The sequence below is a fragment of the Ranitomeya imitator genome, chromosome 4 (genome assembly GCF_032444005.1).
Source record: "Ranitomeya imitator isolate aRanImi1 chromosome 4, aRanImi1.pri, whole genome shotgun sequence".
Taxonomy (NCBI): Eukaryota; Metazoa; Chordata; class Amphibia; order Anura; family Dendrobatidae; genus Ranitomeya; species Ranitomeya imitator.
In genome coordinates, this window is record NC_091285.1 from 4,969,727 (window position 1) to 4,990,027 (window position 20,301).

At 46.4% G+C, this 20,301-nt stretch overlaps 1 protein-coding gene across 6 annotated transcripts in view; it reads right to left on the reverse strand.

The window, feature by feature from the left end:
- The window catches only part of SOX5 (SRY-box transcription factor 5), a 370,162-nt gene that overhangs the window by 45,425 nt on the left and 304,436 nt on the right, over positions 1-20,301 (reverse strand). For all 6 annotated transcript variants that reach the window (XM_069762812.1, XM_069762814.1, XM_069762813.1 and 3 more), the window contains one exon: positions 14,202-14,345. In XM_069762812.1, the coding sequence (XP_069618913.1) occupies positions 14,202-14,345 (144 nt within the window). The remainder of the gene's footprint in view (positions 1-14,201; positions 14,346-20,301) is intronic.

Sequence of the window (20,301 nt, forward strand, 5' to 3'; positions counted from 1 at the left end):
ACAGGGTCTGTCATCAGGAGGGACAAGGATAGTATCAGTGATCAGGAGAGACATGATCCATTACCAGGAGAGATCTGATCCGTCACCAGGAGAGACAAGGGTCTGTCATCAGAAGAGACAAGGGTAGTATCAGTGATCAGGAGAGATGGGATCCGTCACCAGGAGAGATAGGATCAGTCACCGGGAGAGACTGGATCCGTCACCAGGAGAGACGGGGTCTGTCATCAGGAGGGACAAGGATAGTATCAGTGATCAGGAGAGACATGATCCATTACCAGGAGAGATCTGATCCGTCACCAGGAGAGACAAGGGTCTGTCATCAGAAGAGACAAGGGTAGTATCAGTGATCAGGAGAGATGGGATCCGTCACCAGGAGAGACAGGGTCTGTCATCAGGAGGGACAAGGATAGTATCAGTGATCAGGAGAGACATGATCCATTACCAGGAGAGATCTGATCCGTCACCAGGAGAGACAAGGGTCTGTCATCAGAAGAGACAAGGGTAGTATCAGTGATCAGGAGAGATGGGATCCGTCACCAGGAGAGATAGGATCAGTCACCGGGAGAGACTGGATCCGTCACCAGGAGAGACGGGGTCTGTCATCAGGAGGGACAAGGATAGTATCAGTGATCAGGAGAGACATGATCCATTACCAGGAGAGATCTGATCCGTCACCAGGAGAGACAAGGGTCTGTCATCAGAAGAGACAAGGGTAGTATCAGTGATCAGGAGAGATGGGATCCGTCACCAGGAGAGACAGGGTCTGTCATCAGGAGGGACAAGGATAGTATCAGTGATCAGGAGAGACATGATCCATTACCAGGAGAGATCTGATCCGTCACCAGGAGAGACAAGGGTCTGTCATCAGAAGAGACAAGGGTAGTATCAGTGATCAGGAGAGATGGGATCCGTCTCCAGGAGAGACTGGATCCATCACCAGGAGAGACAGGGTCTGTCATCAGGAGGGACAAGGATAGTATCAGTGATCAGGAGAGACAGGATCCATTACCAGGAGAGATGGGATCCGTCACCAGGAGAGACAGGGTCTGTCATCAGGAGAGACAAGGGTAGTATCAGTGATCAGGAGAGATGGGATCCGTCACCAGGAGAGATGGGATCCGTCACCAGGAGAGATGGGATCAGTCACCGGGAGAGACTGGATCCATCACCAGGAGAGACAGGGTCTGTCATCAGGAGGGACAAGGATAGTATCATTGATCAGGAGAGACGGGATTCATCACAAGGAGAGATGGGACCGTCGTCTGAAGAGACTGGATCCGTCACCAGGAGAGACAGGATCCTTCGCCATGATAGACCGGATCCATCACCAGGAGAGAAGGGATCCGTCACCAGGAGAGACCGGATCCGTCACCAGGAGAGACCGGACCCGTCACCAGGAGAGACCGGACCCGTCACCAGGAGAGACTGGACCCGTCACCAGGAGAGAACGGATCCGTCACCAGGAGAGACCAGACCCGTCACCAGGAGAGACCGGACCCGTCACCAGGAGAGACCGGACCCGTCACCAGGAGAGACTGGACCCGTCACCAGGAGAGAACGGATCCGTCACCAGGAGAGACCGGACCCGTCACCAGGAGAGACCGGACCCGTCACCAGGAGAGACCGGACCCGTCACCAGGAGAGAACGGATCCGTCACCAGGAGAGACCAGACCCGTCACCAGGAGAGACCGGACCCGTCACCAAGAGAGATGGGATCCGTCATCAGGAGAGACCGGATCCGTCGCCAGGAGAGACCAGAGTCGTCGCCAGGAGAGACCGGAGTCGTCACCAGGGGAGGCAGGATCCATCACCAAGAAAGACAGGATCCGTCACTAGGACAGACAGAGGCCGGATCTGTCATCAGTATAGAAGGAGCTAGAATCCGTGATGAGGAGAAACAGAGGTCAGATCCATGGAGACGAGAGTGTACAGAATCAGACTGTAAGCTCTTGTGTACAGTGGACGCCTGGCTGGGAATAACTGCAGTCACCCAGCTTTCCACAGACCCTTAGTGGCTGGATCTACCATGCTATAGAGGATCACCAGCTCTACTGCTGGCCATGTGTCAGTCCGCACTGCTCTCCTGGCATTCTGTTCATGAACCAGGAGGTTTAGGAAGAACAGAGACATACAGGAGCTTCTCACAGAATATCACCAGAAAGTGAATTTATTTCAGTTCTTCTTGTACAAAAAGTGAATCTCCTATATTCTATAGAGTGATTACACACAGAGTGATCTATTTCACGTGTTTATTTCTGTTAATGTCGATGATTATGGCTTACAGCCAATGAGAACCTAAAAGTCATTATCTCAGTAAATTAGAATACTTTATAACTCCAGCTTGAAAAATAATTTTAAAATCTGTCCTCCTGAAATGTCTGTTCTGTAAATGCCCTCAGTACTTGGTCTTTGTTCCTTTTGCATCAATCACTGCATCAATGCGGCGTGACATGGAGGGATCAGCCTGTGGCGCTGCTGAGGGGTTATGGACGCCCAGGTTGCTTTGCTCGTCTGCATTGTTGGGTCTGGTGTCTCATCTTCCTCTTGACAATACTCCACAGATTCTCTATAGGGTGGCCGGACACAAGGAATGTGACACTAGTAGCCCATGTCCTGGATACAGTCTGTGTGTGGTGAAGCAATGACTCCAGCAGCGTCCGCTCCTTGTGAATCTCCCCCACATTACTGAATGGCCTTTTCTTAACAATCCTTTCCAGGCTGCGGATATCCCGGTTGCTTGTGCACCTTTCTCTACCACACTTTTTCCTTCCACTTTCCATTAATATTCTTGGATCCAGCACTCTGTGAACAGCGGCTTCTTTACCGATGACCTTTTGTGGCTTCCCCTCCTTGTGGAGTGTGTCAGTGACGCCTTCTGGACATCTGTCAGTCAGCAGTCTTCCCCATGATTGTGGAGCTACTGAAACAGACTAAGGACCTTTATAAACACTTAGGAGCCTTTACAGGTGATTATTGTTAATTATTCTAATTTACTGAGATAATGACTTTTGGGTTTTCATTGGCTGTAAGCCATAATCATCGACATTAACAGAAATAAACCCGTGATATAGATCCCTCTGTGTGTAATGAGCCTATAGAATATAGGAGATTCACTTTTTGTATGGAAGAACTGAAATAAATTCACCTTTTGATGATATTTTAATTTTGTGAGAAGCTCCTGTAGGACTGAATAAAGGTAAGAGGATAAGTATCTGGGATCTACAGGGGTCCTGGAGCGGAGAGAGGGGGGATCCTTGGAGAGTGGGAGCCAGGGATGATCACTCTACTGTCTGGGCAGCCGCCTCCATTGGTCGTGATTCTGCTCGCTACGCCCCGATCTGTCACCCGGCCATTGGTCGTGATTCTGCTCGCTACGCCCCGATCTGTCACCCGGCCATTGGTCGTGATTCTGCTCGCTACGCCCCGATCTGTCACCCGGCCATCAGACCCCTGTATCTACAATCTGCATCCCCCGCCTGTCACAGACTCAGTGTGAATAGACAGGGGCCCTCCCGGGACCCTCACTGCAGCCTCCTCCAGGACCCCCAGATAAAGAGAAAGCTTCCATCACTGGATACAGAAAAAGCAGAGGGACCGCGACACCCGAGAACAGGGGTCCTCTGCAGAGCCGCAGGATACAGTCCACTGCTATCAGCCATTACTGGAGAGGTGACTGCAGGACCCAGTATCGTCCTCCAACCCTCTGCTCCTCGGGGCCCTGCACTATTAGGGCCACATCAGGAAGCGGTTCCTGGCGTGACGCTCTGCAGCCACAGGTGACAGCTGTCCTACATAGCTCGGCCTCCATGACGCTGTGCCTGAATCCTTCGCTGGTGATGGAGCGCGACGCTCTGCGGCATAAAACAAGACGGACAGATTAAATGCGGCTGTTGACCAGGAGCTGCCATCATCTGTGCATGTCGGGCGGGCGGTGCGCTGTCCGAACGTCGGCCTGACTGAAGGCGATGAATGTGGCGCTGCGTCCACGGTGACCCACGGCCTGAATCCATCAGCACGTTTGCTCCGTGTCAGGACGCGTCAGTCATCCAGAACATTGATGAAGACGATGTGACAGTCGCCATCTGGAGGGATATGTCCGGCGGAGACAGCGTCACATCATTCACCGCAGACGCCGCGGCCTGCATGAGCCATTCCGGGGTCACGGCCAGAAGGTGCAATGATGGGGGCAGAACATCGGACTCTCACTATTTGGGAAAGGCTCCGGTACCAGCCAAATGTGGGCGCAAAGGTCTGATAGGACAAGACCTCCAAAAAGCGTCCGTTAGGCCCCTTTCACACATCAGGTTTTTGCCATCAGTCACAATCCGTTGAATTTTGAAAAAAACAAAAAACAGATCCAGTGACTGACGCCGCCGGATCCGATTTTTTCTCATAGGCTACATCAGGTTTTTTGCATCAGGCACAATCCGGCGAATGTTGGAAAAACTGGATTCGGCGCAGATTGTGAAAAACTGATGCGACGGATCCGTTTTTTCAATGGATCCGGCTAGCATATCTACATTAAAAAAAAAATTCGGAGCATGCGCAGTTTAAAAAAACAGAATCCGGTGCCGGAATCCGTCATTTTCCGGATCCGGCACCTTCCGGCTCCCATAAGCTTCCATTCTAGCAAACAGCCGGAGACAAAAAACGTAGCTATGGACGTTTTTTCAAGAAACCGGAAACGGCAGATTGTCCGAATTCGGCGAAAACCGGACGAAACACAATGTCATCCGGCACTAATACAAGTCTATGGGAAAAAAAAAATGGATCCAGCGGCAACATCCGTTTTTTTGAAAATTCGCCGGATTGAGCCTGACATCGAAAACATGATGTGTGAAAGTTGCCACAGACTTGTATTAGTGACGGATTACGATGGATCGCCTCACGTTTCATCCGTTGTTCGCCGGATCTGTCGAAAATTGTTGGTCCTGCGGCCGGAGACAACGGACAAAGTAACGTTTTTGGTGTCTGTCGAAAAATCGGACAGTGACGGACCTGTCGTTTGCTCGAATGGAAGCCTACGGGTTTTTTTCACTGAGCATGCTCAGATTTATTTAGGATCCAATTAGCCAGATCCGCTAGTCAGATCCTTCGAAAAAATGAATCCGTCACATCAATTTTTCACAATCTGCGACGGATCCGTCGACCCAACGGATTGTGACTGATGGAAAAAAAATGATGTGTGAAAGTGTCCGTTACTGGGACAATTGTACAAATGCGTCACCTGGACCTGGAGCGTCCCATCAGAAAACATGCCGCACAGGGCAATGTACTGGTGAGTGAGGCGACTACAGACCTGCTCATCCTGCGCCCCCTGATTCATGAGCAGAATGCCAGAACCGCAGTAATGACAGACACAGATACAAGAGATACTGAAATAAGGCAGGCTAACAGGCCACAAAGCGTCAGTGGAAAGTAGGCGACAACCCCTACATGGTCCAGAAAAAGTGGGCGACAAACTCTACAGAGTCCAAGGAAAGTGGGCGACAAACTCTATACTGTTCAAAGAAAGAGGGTGAAAAACTCTACAGGGTCCAAGAGAAAGAGGGCGACAAACTATACAGGGTCAAAGGAAAGTGGGCGACAAACCATACAGGGTACAGAAAAAGTGGGCAACAAACCCTTCAGGGTCCAAGGAAACTGGGTGACAAACCCTACATGGTCCAGAAAAAGTGGGCGACAAACTCTACAGAGTCCAAGGAAAGTGGGCGACAAACTCTACAGGGTCTAGTGAAAGTGGGTGACAAACTCTACAGGGTCTAGTGAAAGTGGGCGACAAACTCTATACTGTTCAAAGAAAGAGGGCAACAAACTCTACAGGGTCAAAGGAAAGTGGGCAACAAACCCTTCAGGGTCCAAGAAAAAGTGGGTGACAAACTACAGGGTCCAAGAGAAAGAGGGCGACAAACTCTACAGGGTCAAAGGAAAGTGGGCAACAAACCCTTCAGGGTCCAAGAAAAAGTGGGCGACAAACTCTACAGGGTCCAAGAGAAAGAGGGCGACAAACTCTACAGGGTCAAAGGAAAGTGGGCGACAAACTCTACAGGGTCCAAGAAAAAGTGGGTGACAAACTCTACAGGGCCCAAGAGAAAGAGGGTGACAAACCCTACATGATCCAGAAAAAGTGGGCGACAATCCCTACAGGGTCCAGATAAAGTGGGCGACAAACTCTACAAGGTTCAGAAAAAGCGGGTGACAATCCGTACAGGGACCAGAAAAAGCAGGTAACAAACCCTACAGGGTTGAAGAGAAAGTGGGTGATAAACCCTACAGAGTCCAAGGAACGTGGGCGACAATCCCTACAGGGTCCAGAAAAAGTGGGTGACAAACCCTAAGGGTCCAAGAGAAAGAGGGTGACAAACCCTAAGGGTCCAAGGAAAGTGGGCGACAATCCCTACAAGGTCCAAGAGAAAGAGGGCGACAAACTCTACAAGGTACAAGGAAATCTGGCGACAAACCCTATGGGGTCAAAGAAAAGTGGGTGACAGACCCTTAGGGTCCAAGGAAAGTGGGTGACAAACCCTAAGGGTCCAAGGAAAGTGGGCGACAAACCCTAAGGGTCCAAGGAAAGTGGGCAACAAACCCTAAGGGTCCAAGGAAAGTGGGCAACAAACCCTAAGGGTCCAAGGAAAGTGGGCGACAAACCCTAAGGGTCCAAGGAAAGTGGGCGACAAACCCTACAGGGTCGATGAAAGCGGGGGAGCAATCATATAGAGGGAAAGGTAAGCGGGCGATAATTCCTACAGGGTCCTTGGAGAGTGGGTGACGGGGGAGTTGTGGGGTCCACCACACGCTGCAGACGAGCCGCAGGTGGAGCAGAGCGCGGTGCAGCCGGTGGATCATTACGATGGTGAGGATGAAAGGCGTGCATTTATGGATGGGGACAAGTGGTCACAGGTGGGTCGGAGGCTCGGAGGACGTGCCGCGCACCGTGTCTGTCAGCCGCCGCCGCCATTAGGACACAATCTTGTTCTTTTATTACAAGCGAACTCTGCGGATGGAGCAGCGGATGGAGCAGCGGGGGCCGAGCTCCGGGGTCGCCGCTCGTCTATCATTTCCAGGTATTATCTTCGCCTTCTCTCTCCGGCGCTCACGGTCTCCTACTGGCACACAGCAGATTGGAAACAGCAGGGCTCGCCCCGCGCTCGCGGCCTCGCCGACATTTCTCCCTTTTTTTGTTCCTCTTTTTCTTGCAATTTGCAAAGTGACTGCTGCGCTGAGCTCTGCTACATCACCGGGAGCACAGCCATTCCTGTTAACCCCTTCCAGGACACTGACAGCGCCAGAGTCAGATCACATCCTTCGCTTAAGGCATTACTTAAAGGGGTTGCCAACCTTTAAGGACTTTATTTTTTTTTTTTTTAATTTTAACTGTTTTTTTCTTTACTAAAAAGAACTGATCTGGGACCGAGAAGCATTTTTCATTACATAATTTGCACCATTTTTCATTTACAGACTTTGATTTCTCGGCACATTCAACGTTGATGAGAGGAAATCAGGAACAGATAAAACCCTCAAAAGCTCAGACAGCTCCTCACTGACTGACAGCTCCTCACTGACTGGCAGCTCCTCACTGACTGACAGCTCCTCACTGACTGACAGCTCCTCACTGACTGACAGCTCCTCACTGACTGACAGCTCCTCACTGACTGACAGCTCCTCACTGACTGACAGCTCCTCACTGACTGACAGCTCCTCACTGACTGACAGCTCCTCACTGACTGACAGCTCCTCACTGACTGACAGCTCCTCACTGACAGCTCCTCAGTTTACTCATTCTGCACACAGCGGCTACAGAAGGCAAAACGGCAACGTTTACAACGAAACCCAAGTGTGACTTCAGCCAAAATATCTGCATTTAAAGAAAAAACAATAAATTGGCGATATGTGACCAGTGGTGATATGTGATCAGTGGTGATATGTGACTAGTGGTGATATGTGACCAGTGATGATATGTGACCAGTGGTGATATGTGACCAGTGATGATATGTGACCAGTGGTGATATGTGACCAGTGATGATATGTGACCAGTGGAGATATGTGACTAGTGGTGATATGTGACCAGTGATGATATGTGACTAGTGATGATATGTGACCAGTGATGATATGTGACCAGTGATGATATGTGACCAGTGGTGATATGTGACTAGTGGTGATATGTGACCAGTGGAGATATGTGACTAGTGGTGATATGTGACCAGTGATGATATGTGACTAGTGATGATATGTGATCAGTGGTGATATGTGACCAGTGGTGATATGTGACTAGTGGTGATATGTGACCAGTGGTGATATGTGACTAGTGGTGATATGTGACTAGTGGTGATATGTGACTAGTGGTGATATGTGACTAGTGGTGATATGTGACTAGTGGTGATATGTGACCAGTGGTGATATGTGACTAGTGGTGATATGTGACTAGTGGTGATATGTGACTAGTGGTGATATGTGACTAGTGGTGATATGTGACTAGTGGTGATATGTGACCAGTGATGATATGTGACCAGTGGTGATATGTGACTAGTGATGATATGTGACCAGTGGTGATATGTGACTAGTGGTGATATGTGACTAGTGGTGATATGTGACCAGTGATGATATGTGACCAGTGGTGATATGTGACTAGTGATGATATGTGACCAGTGGTGATATGTGACCAGTGATGATATGTGACCAGTGGTGATATGTGACCAGTGATGATATGTGACCAGTGGTGATATGTGACTAGTGATGATATGTGACTAGTGGTGATATGTGACTAGTGGTGATATGTGACCAGTGGTGATATGTGACTAGTGGTGATATGTGACTAGTGGTGATATGTGACTAGTGGTGATATGTGACTAGTGGTGATATGTGACTAGTGGTGATATGTGACTAGTGGTGATATGTGACCAGTGGTGATATGTGACTAGTGATGATATGTGACCAGTGATGATATGTGACCAGTGGTGATATGTGACTAGTGGTGATATGTGACCAGTGATGATATGTGACCAGTGGTGATATGTGACTAGTGGTGATATGTGACTAGTGGTGATATGTGACCAGTGGTGATATGTGACCAGTGATGATATGTGACTAGTGGTGATATGTGACTAGTGGTGATATGTGACTAGTGGTGATATGTGACTAGTGGTGATATGTGACTAGTGGTGATATGTGACTAGTGGTGATATGTGACTAGTGGTGATATGTGACCAGTGGTGATATGTGACCAGTGATGATATGTGACCAGTGGTGATATGTGACTAGTGATGATATGTGACCAGTGGTGATATGTGACTAGTGGTGATATGTGACTAGTGGTGATATGTGACCAGTGATGATATGTGACCAGTGGTGATATGTGACTAGTGATGATATGTGACCAGTGGTGATATGTGACCAGTGATGATATGTGACCAGTGGTGATATGTGACCAGTGATGATATGTGACCAGTGGTGATATGTGACTAGTGATGATATGTGACTAGTGGTGATATGTGACTAGTGGTGATATGTGACCAGTGGTGATATGTGACTAGTGGTGATATGTGACTAGTGGTGATATGTGACTAGTGGTGATATGTGACTAGTGGTGATATGTGACTAGTGGTGATATGTGACTAGTGGTGATATGTGACCAGTGGTGATATGTGACTAGTGATGATATGTGACCAGTGATGATATGTGACCAGTGGTGATATGTGACTAGTGGTGATATGTGACCAGTGATGATATGTGACCAGTGATGATATGTGACTAGTGGTGATATGTGACCAGTGGAGATATGTGACTAGTGATGATATGTGACCAGTGGTGATATGTGACTAGTGGTGATATGTGACTAGTGGTGATATGTGACCAGTGATGATATGTGACCAGTGGTGATATGTGACTAGTGATGATATGTGACCAGTGATGATATGTGACTAGTGGTGATATGTGACCAGTGATGATATGTGACCAGTGGTGATATGTGACTAGTGATGATATGTGACCAGTGGAGATATGTGACTAGTGATGATATGTGACCAGTGATGATATGTGACTAGTGGTGATATGTGACTAGTGGTGATATGTGACCAGTGGTGATATGTGACTAGTGGTGATATGTGACTAGTGGTGATATGTGACTAGTGGTGATATGTGACTAGTGGTGATATGTGACTAGTGGTGATATGTGACTAGTGGTGATATGTGACTAGTGATGATATGTGACCAGTGATGATATGTGACTAGTGGTGATATGTGACCAGTGGTGATATGTGACTAGTGGTGATATGTGACCAGTGATGATATGTGACCAGTGGTGATATGTGACTAGTGGTGATATGTGACCAGTGATGATATGTGACCAGTGGTGATATGTGACTAGTGGTGATATGTGACTAGTGGTGATATGTGACCAGTGGTGATATGTGACTAGTGGTGATATGTGACTAGTGATGATATGTGACCAGTGATGATATGTGACTAGTGGTGATATGTGACCAGTGGTGATATGTGACTAGTGGTGATATGTGACTAGTGATGATATGTGACTAGTGGTGATATGTGACCAGTGATGATATGTGACCAGTGGTGATATGTGACTAGTGGTGATATGTGACCAGTGATGATATGTGACCAGTGGTGATATGTGACTAGTGGTGATATGTGATCAGTGGTGATATGTGACTAGTGGTGATATGTGACTAGTGGTGATATGTGACCAGTGGTGATATGTGACTAGTGGTGATATGTGACTAGTGGTGATATGTGACTAGTGGTGATATGTGACTAGTGGTGATATGTGACTAGTGGTGATATGTGACTAGTGATGATATGTGACTAGTGGTGATATGTGACCAGTGATGATATGTGACCAGTGGTGATATGTGACTAGTGATGATATGTGACTAGTGGTGATATGTGACTAGTGATGATATGTGACTAGTGGTGATATGTGATCAGTGATGATATGTGACTAGTGGTGATATGTGACCAGTGGTGATATGTGACCAGTGATGATATGTGACCAGTGGTGATATGTGACTAGTGATGATATGTGACCAGTGGTGATATGTGACTAGTGGTGATATGTGACTAGTGGTGATATGTGACCAGTGATGATATGTGACTAGTGGTGATATGTGACTAGTGGTGATATGTGACTAGTGATGATATGTGACTAGTGGTGATATGTGATCAGTGATGATATGTGACTAGTGGTGATATGTGACCAGTGATGATATGTGACCAGTGATGATATGTGACCAGTGGTGATATGTGACCAGTGATGATATGTGACTAGTGGTGATATGTGACTAGTGGTGATATGTGACTAGTGGTGATATGTGACCAGTGGTGATATGTGACCAGTGGTGATATGTGACCAGTGGTGATATGTGACTAGTGGTGATATGTGACCAGTGGTGATATGTGACCAGTGGTGATATGTGACTAGTGGTGATATGTGACTAGTGGTGATATGTGACTAGTGATGATATGTGACTAGTGGTGATATGTGATCAGTGATGATATGTGACTAGTGGTGATATGTGACTAGTGGTGATATGTGACCAGTGATGATATGTGACCAGTGGAGATATGTGACCAGTGATGATATGTGACTAGTGGTGATATGTGACTAGTGGTGATATGTGACTAGTGATGATATGTGACCAGTGGTGATATGTGACCAGTGGTGATATGTGACCAGTGGTGATATGTGACTAGTGGTGATATGTGACTAGTGGTGATATGTGACTAGTGATGATATGTGACTAGTGGTGATATGTGATCAGTGATGATATGTGACTAGTGGTGATATGTGACTAGTGGTGATATGTGATCAGTGATGATATGTGACTAGTGGTGATATGTGATCAGTGATGATATGTGACTAGTGGTGATATGTGACTAGTGGTGATATGTGACTAGTGGTGATATGTGATCAGTGATGATATGTGACTAGTGGTGATATGTGATCAGTGATGATATGTGACTAGTGGTGATATGTGACCAGTGGTGATATGTGACTAGTGATGATATGTGACTAGTGGTGATATGTGACTAGTGGTGATATGTGACTAGTGGTGATATGTGATCAGTGATGATATGTGACCAGTGGTGATATGTGATCAGTGATGATATGTGACTAGTGGTGATATGTGATCAGTGATGATATGTGACTAGTGGTGATATGTGATCAGTGATGATATGTGACTAGTGGTGATATGTGACTAGTGGTGATATGTGACTAGTGGTGATATGTGATCAGTGATGATATGTGACTAGTGGTGATATGTGATCAGTGATGATATGTGACTAGTGGTGATATGTGACCAGTGGTGATATGTGACTAGTGATGATATGTGACTAGTGGTGATATGTGACTAGTGGTGATATGTGACTAGTGGTGATATGTGATCAGTGATGATATGTGACCAGTGGTGATATGTGACCAGTGATGATATGTGACTAGTGGTGATATGTGATCAGTGATGATATGTGACTAGTGGTGATATGTGATCAGTGATGATATGTGACCAGTGGAGATATGTGACCAGTGATGATATGTGACTAGTGGTGATATGTGATCAGTGATGATATGTGACTAGTGGTGATATGTGATCAGTGATGATATGTGACTAGTGGTGATATGTGACCAGTGATGATATGTGACTAGTGGTGATATGTGATCAGTGATGATATGTGACTAGTGGTGATATGTGATCAGTGATGATATGTGACTAGTGGTGATATGTGACTAGTGGTGATATGTGACCAGTGGTGATATGTGACTAGTGGTGATATGTGACTAGTGGTGATATGTGACCAGTGGTGATATGTGACCAGTGGAGATATGTGACTAGTGGTGATATGTGACTAGTGGAGATATGTGATCAGTGATGATATGTGACCAGTGGTGATATGTGATCAGTGATGATATGTGACTAGTGGTGATATGTGACCAGTGATGATATGTGACCAGTGGTGATATGTGACTAGTGGTGATATGTGATCAGTGATGATATGTGACTAGTGGTGATATGTGACTAGTGGTGATATGTGACCAGTGGTGATATGTGACTAGTGGTGATATGTGACTAGTGGTGATATGTGACCAGTGGTGATATGTGACCAGTGGAGATATGTGACTAGTGGTGATATGTGACTAGTGGTGATATGTGATCAGTGGTGATATGTGACCAGTGGTGATATGTGATCAGTGATGATATGTGACTAGTGGTGATATGTGACTAGTGGTGATATGTGATCAGTGGTGATATGTGACCAGTGGAGATATGTGACTAGTGGTGATATGTGACTAGTGATGATATGTGATCAGTGATGATATGTGACTAGTGGTGATATGTGACTAGTGATGATATGTGACTAGTGGTGATATGTGACCAGTGGTGATATGTGACTAGTGGTGATATGTGACTAGTGATGATATGTGACCAGTGGTGATATGTGACCAGTGGTGATATGTGACTAGTGGTGATATGTGATCAGTGGTGATATGTGACTAGTGGTGATATGTGACCAGTGGTGATATGTGACCAGTGGTGATATGTGACTAGTGGTGATATGTGATCAGTGGTGATATGTGACCAGTGGTGATATGTGACTAGTGGTGATATGTGACTAGTGGTGATATGTGACTAGTGGTGATATGTGACTAGTGGTGATATGTGACTAGTGGTGATATGTGACCAGTGGTGATATGTGACCAGTGGTGATATGTGACCAGTGGTGATATGTGACTAGTGGTGATATGTGATCAGTGGTGATATGTGACCAGTGGTGATATGTGACTAGTGGTGATATGTGACTAGTGGTGATATGTGACTAGTGGTGATATGTGACTAGTGGTGATATGTGACTAGTGGTGATATGTGACTAGTGGTGATATGTGACCAGTGGTGATATGTGACCAGTGGTGATATGTGACCAGTCCCTGAAGTTCGTGGCTTTCTAACAGACTCCGCTTGCTGTCAGTGAATGGAACCACTATGTTTATTCCAGCTGACGTCCTGGTCACACAGGTGAGATTTGTTACATTGTATCGGTGCAGACAATCCTTCCATCTTCCCCCATCTCTGACACATTGTAACAATCCAGAATCAGAGGAAGCTTCCTGCGCACGCTGAGCACAGCTCACACAACCCATCCCCCCACAGACCCCCCAGCGGCGGCCATATTAGTCACCCCCACAGCGTACCTTGGACTTGGGCGGCGGGCTGCTCGTGCTCTTCTCGGTATTCATACTGGTGGGCGACATGGCAGCGAGGTTCCCCTGGGGCATTCCTGCCATCTTGTTCCCCGGAGAGACCTGCATGGCAGCGAGCTGCGCGGCGTAAAGTTGCTGTAGAGAGAGAGATGGAGAGATGAGTGAGGGTCCGTCGCTCCCACCGCGGCTCACTGACACACGGCGTGGCAGAAGCTGTCACCTGGACGAGTCCTGACTCTCACGGGAGGAGACGCGCGTCATGGGGGTGACAGCCTCCATATGTCCCCAAGAAGACGGCAAACAACGGCTGCAGAAGATTTATAGGACGAACGAAGGTCGACTATAGGAAAGTATTACTGGGCGGACTACAAGCTCCAGCATAGCCTGCTAGGTCACAAGATACAACACTGCATATATCAGTCCTTATCCTGTATATACGGACAGTCCCACTCCTCCAGTATCAGTCCTTATCCTGTATATACGGACAGTCCCACTCCTCCAGTATCAGTCCTCACCCTGTATATACGGACAGTCCCACTCCTCCGGTATCAGTCCTTACCCTGTATATACGGACAGTCCCGCTCCTCCGGTATCAGTCCTTACCCTGTATATACGGACAGTCCCACTCCTCCAGTATCAGTCCTTATCCTGTATATACGGACAGTCCCACTCCTCCAGTATCAGTCCTTATCCTGTATATACGGACAGTCCCACTCCTCCAGTATCAGTCCTTACCCTGTATATACGGACAGTCCCACTCCTCCAGTATCAGTCCTTACCCTGTATATACGGACAGTTTCACTCCTCCAGTATCAGTCCTCACCCTGTATATACGGACAGTCCCACTCCTCCAGTATCAGTCCTTACCCTGTATATACGGACAGTCCCGCTCCTCCAGTATCAGTCCTTACCCTGTATATACGGACAGTTTCACTCCTCCAGTATCAGTCCTTACCCTGTATATACGATCAGTCCCGCTCCTCCAGTATCAGTCCTTACCCTGTATATACGGACAGTCCCACTCCTCCAGTATCAGTCCTCACCCTGTATATACGGACAGTCCCACTCCTCCAGTATCAGTCCTTACCCTGTATATACGGACAGTCCCGCTCCTCCAGTATCAGTCCTTACCCTGTATATACGGACAGTCCCACTCCTCCAGTATCAGTCCTCACCCTGTATATACGGACAGTCCCACTCCTCCAGTATCAGTCCTTACCCTGTATATACGGACAGTCCCGCTCCTCCGGTATCAGTCCTTACCCTGTATATACGGACAGTCCCGCTCCTCCAGTATCAGTCCTTACCCTGTATATACGGACAGTCCCGCTCCTCCAGTATCAGTCCTTACCCTGTATATACGGACAGTCCCGCTCCTCCAGTATCAGTCCTTACCCTGTATATACAGACAGTCCCACTCCTCCAGTATCAGTCCTCACCCTGTATATACGGACAGTCCCACTCCTCCAGTATCAGTCCTTACCCTGTATATACGGACAGTCCCACTCCTCCAGTATCAGTCCTTACCCTGTATATACAGACAGTCCCACTCCTCCAGTATCAGTCCTCACCCTGTATATACGGACAGTCCCACTCCTCCAGTATCAGTCCTTACCCTGTATATACGGACAGTCCCACTCCTCCAGTATCAGTCCTTACCCTGTATATACGGACAGTCCCGCTCCTCCAGTATCAGTCCTTACCCTGTATATACGGTCAGTCCCGCTCCTCCAGTATCAGTCCTTACCCTGTATATACGGTCAGTCCCGCTCCTCCAGTATCAGTCCTCACCCTGTATATACGGACAGTCCCACTCCTCCAGTATCAGTCCTCACCCTGTATATACGGACAGTCCCACTCCTCCAGTATCAGTCCTTACCCTGTATATACGGACAGTCCCGCTCCTCCAGTATCAGTCCTTACCCTGTATATACGGTCAGTCCCACTCCTCCAGTATCAGTCCTTACCCTGTATATACGGACAGTCCCGCTCCTCCAGTATCAGTCCTTACCCTGTATATACGGACAGTCCCACTCCTCCAGTATCAGTCCTTACCCTGTATATACGGTCAGTCCCGCTCCTCCAGTATCAGTCCTTACCCTGTATATACGGTCAGTCCCGCTCCTCCAGTATCAGTCCTCACCCTGTATATACGGACAGTCCCACTCCTCCAGTATCAGTCCTTACCCTGTATATACGGTCAGTCCCGCTCCTCTAGTATCAGTCCTTATCCTGTATATACGGACAGTCCCACTCCTCCAGTATCAGTCCTTACCCTGTATATACGGACAGTCCCGCTCCTCCAGTATCAGTCCTTACCCTGTATATACGGTCAGTCCCACTCCTCCAGTATCAGTCCTTACCCTGTATATACGGACAGTCCCACTCCTCCAGTATCAGTCCTTACCCTGTATATACGGTCAGTCCCGCTCCTCCAGTATCAGTCCTCACCCTGTATATACGGACAGTCCCACTCCTCCAGTATCAGTCCTTACCCTGTATATACGGACAGTCCCACTCCTCCAGTATCAGTCCTTACCCTGTATATACGGTCAGTCCCGCTCCTCTAGTATCAGTCCTCACCCTGTATATACGGACAGTCCCGCTCCTCCAGTATCAGTCCTTACCCTGTATATACGGACAGTCCCACTCCTCCAGTATCAGTCCTTACCCTGTATATACGGTCAGTCCCGCTCCTCTAGTATCAGTCCTTACCCTGTATATACGGACAGTCCCACTCCTCCAGTATCAGTCCTTACCCTGTATATACGGACAGTCCCGCTCCTCCAGTATCAGTCCTTACCCTGTATATATATGTACAGTCCCGCTCCTCCAGTATCAGTCCTTACCCTGTATATACGGTCAGTCCCGCTCCTCTAGTATCAGTCCTCACCCTGTATATACGGACAGTCCCACTCCTCCAGTATCAGTCCTTACCCTGTATATACGGACAGTCCCGCTCCTCCAGTATCAGTCCTTACCCTGTATATACGGTCAGTCCCGCTCCTCCAGTATCAGTCCTTACCCTGTATATACGGACAGTCCCGCTCCTCCAGTATCAGTCCTTACCCTGTATATACGGACAGTCCCGCTCCTCCAGTATCAGTCCTTACCCTGTATATACGGACAGTCCCGCTCCTCCAGTATCAGTCCTTACCCTGTATATACGGACAGTCCCGCTCCTCCAGTATCAGTCCTCACCCTGTATATACGGACAGTCCCGCTCCTCCAGTATCAGTCCTTACCCTGTATATACGGACAGTCCCGCTCCTCCAGTATCAGTCCTTACCCTGTATATATATGTACAGTCCCGCTCCTCCAGTATCAGTCCTTACCCTGTATATATATGTACAGTCCCGCTCCTCCAGTATCAGTCCTTACCCGGTATATAAGGACAGTCCCACTCCTCCAGTATCAGTCCTTACCCTGTATATACGGACAGTCCCACTCCTCCAGTATCAGTCCCCACATATGGGTCCTGTTATTTAGGATTCGCAGGCAGTAATGAGATACAATGTGTCACTGCAGAGCACAGACAGAATATGAGCCGGACTAACTCATAACTGTCCATTTATGATGAGCGCTGGGACACGTCTGCCTTGTGGCCAGGCCCCTCCGACACGAGACTCCGGCGAAGCAGCGGCCTGAAGAGGAACAACAAAATAAAAGGAAATCTCCCCTGAAAGCTCAGACTGACTGTGAGGATCTCAGGAGGTTCCCAGGCGGCTAATCCCAAGTGACAGGCGATGGCCGCGGCTCCTCACCGGGCAAATCACACTTGGTTCCTGGGTTGGTTGAGGGCCATGGAGGGGAGAGAAGACGCCACACTAACGCGGGCGACGCTGCTCCTCCAGACGCCGCACAGGGTAACGTGAAAACTGAATATCAGAGTGACTGATGGGGGGGGGACATATACACTGATGCGTCTGCAGCCCAGGAGCCGTGGTGATCACAAAATCTACAAACAAGAATAAAAACCCACAAAAAATGCAGAAAAAGGCAGGGAATCCTGTAAAAACATACAAAATGAAAGAAAAGCGTGCAAAAACTGTAAAACTGCACAAAACACCTGAAATAAAACACACACAGAAAACTGCACAAAACGCCTGAAATAAAACACACAAAAAACTGCACAAAATACCTGAAATAAAACACACACAAAAACTGCACAAAATACCTGAAATAAAACAGACACAAAAAACTGCAGAAAACGCCTGAAATAAAAACACACAAAAAACTGCTCAAAACACATGAAATAAAACAGACACAAAAAACTGCACAAAATACCTGAAATAAAACACACACAAAAACTGCACAAAATACCAGAAATAAAACAGACACAAAAAACTGCACAGAATACCTGAAATAAAACACACACAAAACTGCACAAAACACCTGAAATAAAACACACAAAAAACTGCACAAAATACCTGAAATAAAACACACAAAAAACTGCACAAAACGCCTGAAATAAAAACACACAAAAAACTGCTCAAAACACATGAAATAAAACACACACAGAAAACTGCACAAAACGCCTGAAATAAAACACACAAAAAACTGCACAAAATACCTGAAATAAAACACACACAAAAACTGCACAAAATACCTGAAATAAAACAGACACAAAAAACTGCAGAAAACGCCTGAAATAAAAACACACAAAAAACTGCTCAAAACACATGAAATAAAACAGACACAAAAAACTGCACAAAATACCTGAAATAAAACACACACAAAAACTGCACAAAATACCAGAAATAAAACAGACACAAAAAACTGCACAGAATACCTGAAATAAAACACACACAAAACTGCACAAAACACCTGAAATAAAACACACAAAAAACTGCACAAAATACCTGAAATAAAACACACAAAAAAACTGCACAAAATACCTGAAATAAAACAGACACAAAAAACTGCACAAAACACCTGAAATAAAAAACAGACACAAAAACTGCACAAAACACTTGAAATAAAACACAAAAAACTGCACAAAACACCTGAAATAAAACAGACACAAAAACTGCACAAAACACCTGAAATAAAACAGACAAAAAACTGCACAAAACACCTGAAATAAAACAGATGAAAAATGCACAAAACACCTGAAATAAAACAGACACAAAAAACTGCAGAAAACACCTGAAACAAAACAGACACAAAAAAACTGCACAAAACACCTGAAATAAAACAGACACAAAAAACTGCAGAAAACACCTGAAACAAAACAGACACAAAAAAACTGCACAAAACACCTGAAATAAAACAGACAAAAAATTGCACAAAACACCTGAAATAAAACAGACACAGAAAACTGCACAAAACACCTGAAATAAAACAGACACAGAAAACTGCACAAAACACCGGAAATAAAACAGACACAGAAAACTGCACAAAACACCTGAAATAAAACAGACACAATAAACTGCACAAAACACCTGAAACAAAACAGACACATAAAACTGCAGAAACACCTGAAATAAAACAGACAAAAAACTGCACAAAACAACTGAAATAAGACACAGAAAACTGCACAAAACACCTGAAATAAAACAGACACAAAAAACTGCACAAAACACCTGAAATAAAACAGACACAGAAAACTGCACAAAACACCTGAAATAAAACAGACACAATAAACTGTACAAAACACCTGAAACAAAACAGACACAAAAAACTGCAGAAAACACCTGAAATAAAACAGACAAAAAACTGCACAAAACAACTGAAATAAGACACAGAAAACTGCACAAAACACCTGAAATAAAACAGACACAATAAACTGTACAAAACACCTGAAACAAAACAGACACAAAAAACTGCAGAAAACACCTGAAATAAAACAGACACAATAAACTGCACAAAACACCGGAAATAAAACAGACACAAAAACTGCACAAAACACCTGAAATAAGACACAAAAAACGGCAAAAAAACCCTGAAAAGCAAAAAATCAACAAAAACTACAAAAATCTAAACTCAACTAAGAGCAGTACAAAAAAATCCACAAAAAAGTAAAATATAAATCTGCCTATAAAATACGCCCCAATAAATGTAGTGCCATCTTCTGCGTCACACCGCCCTG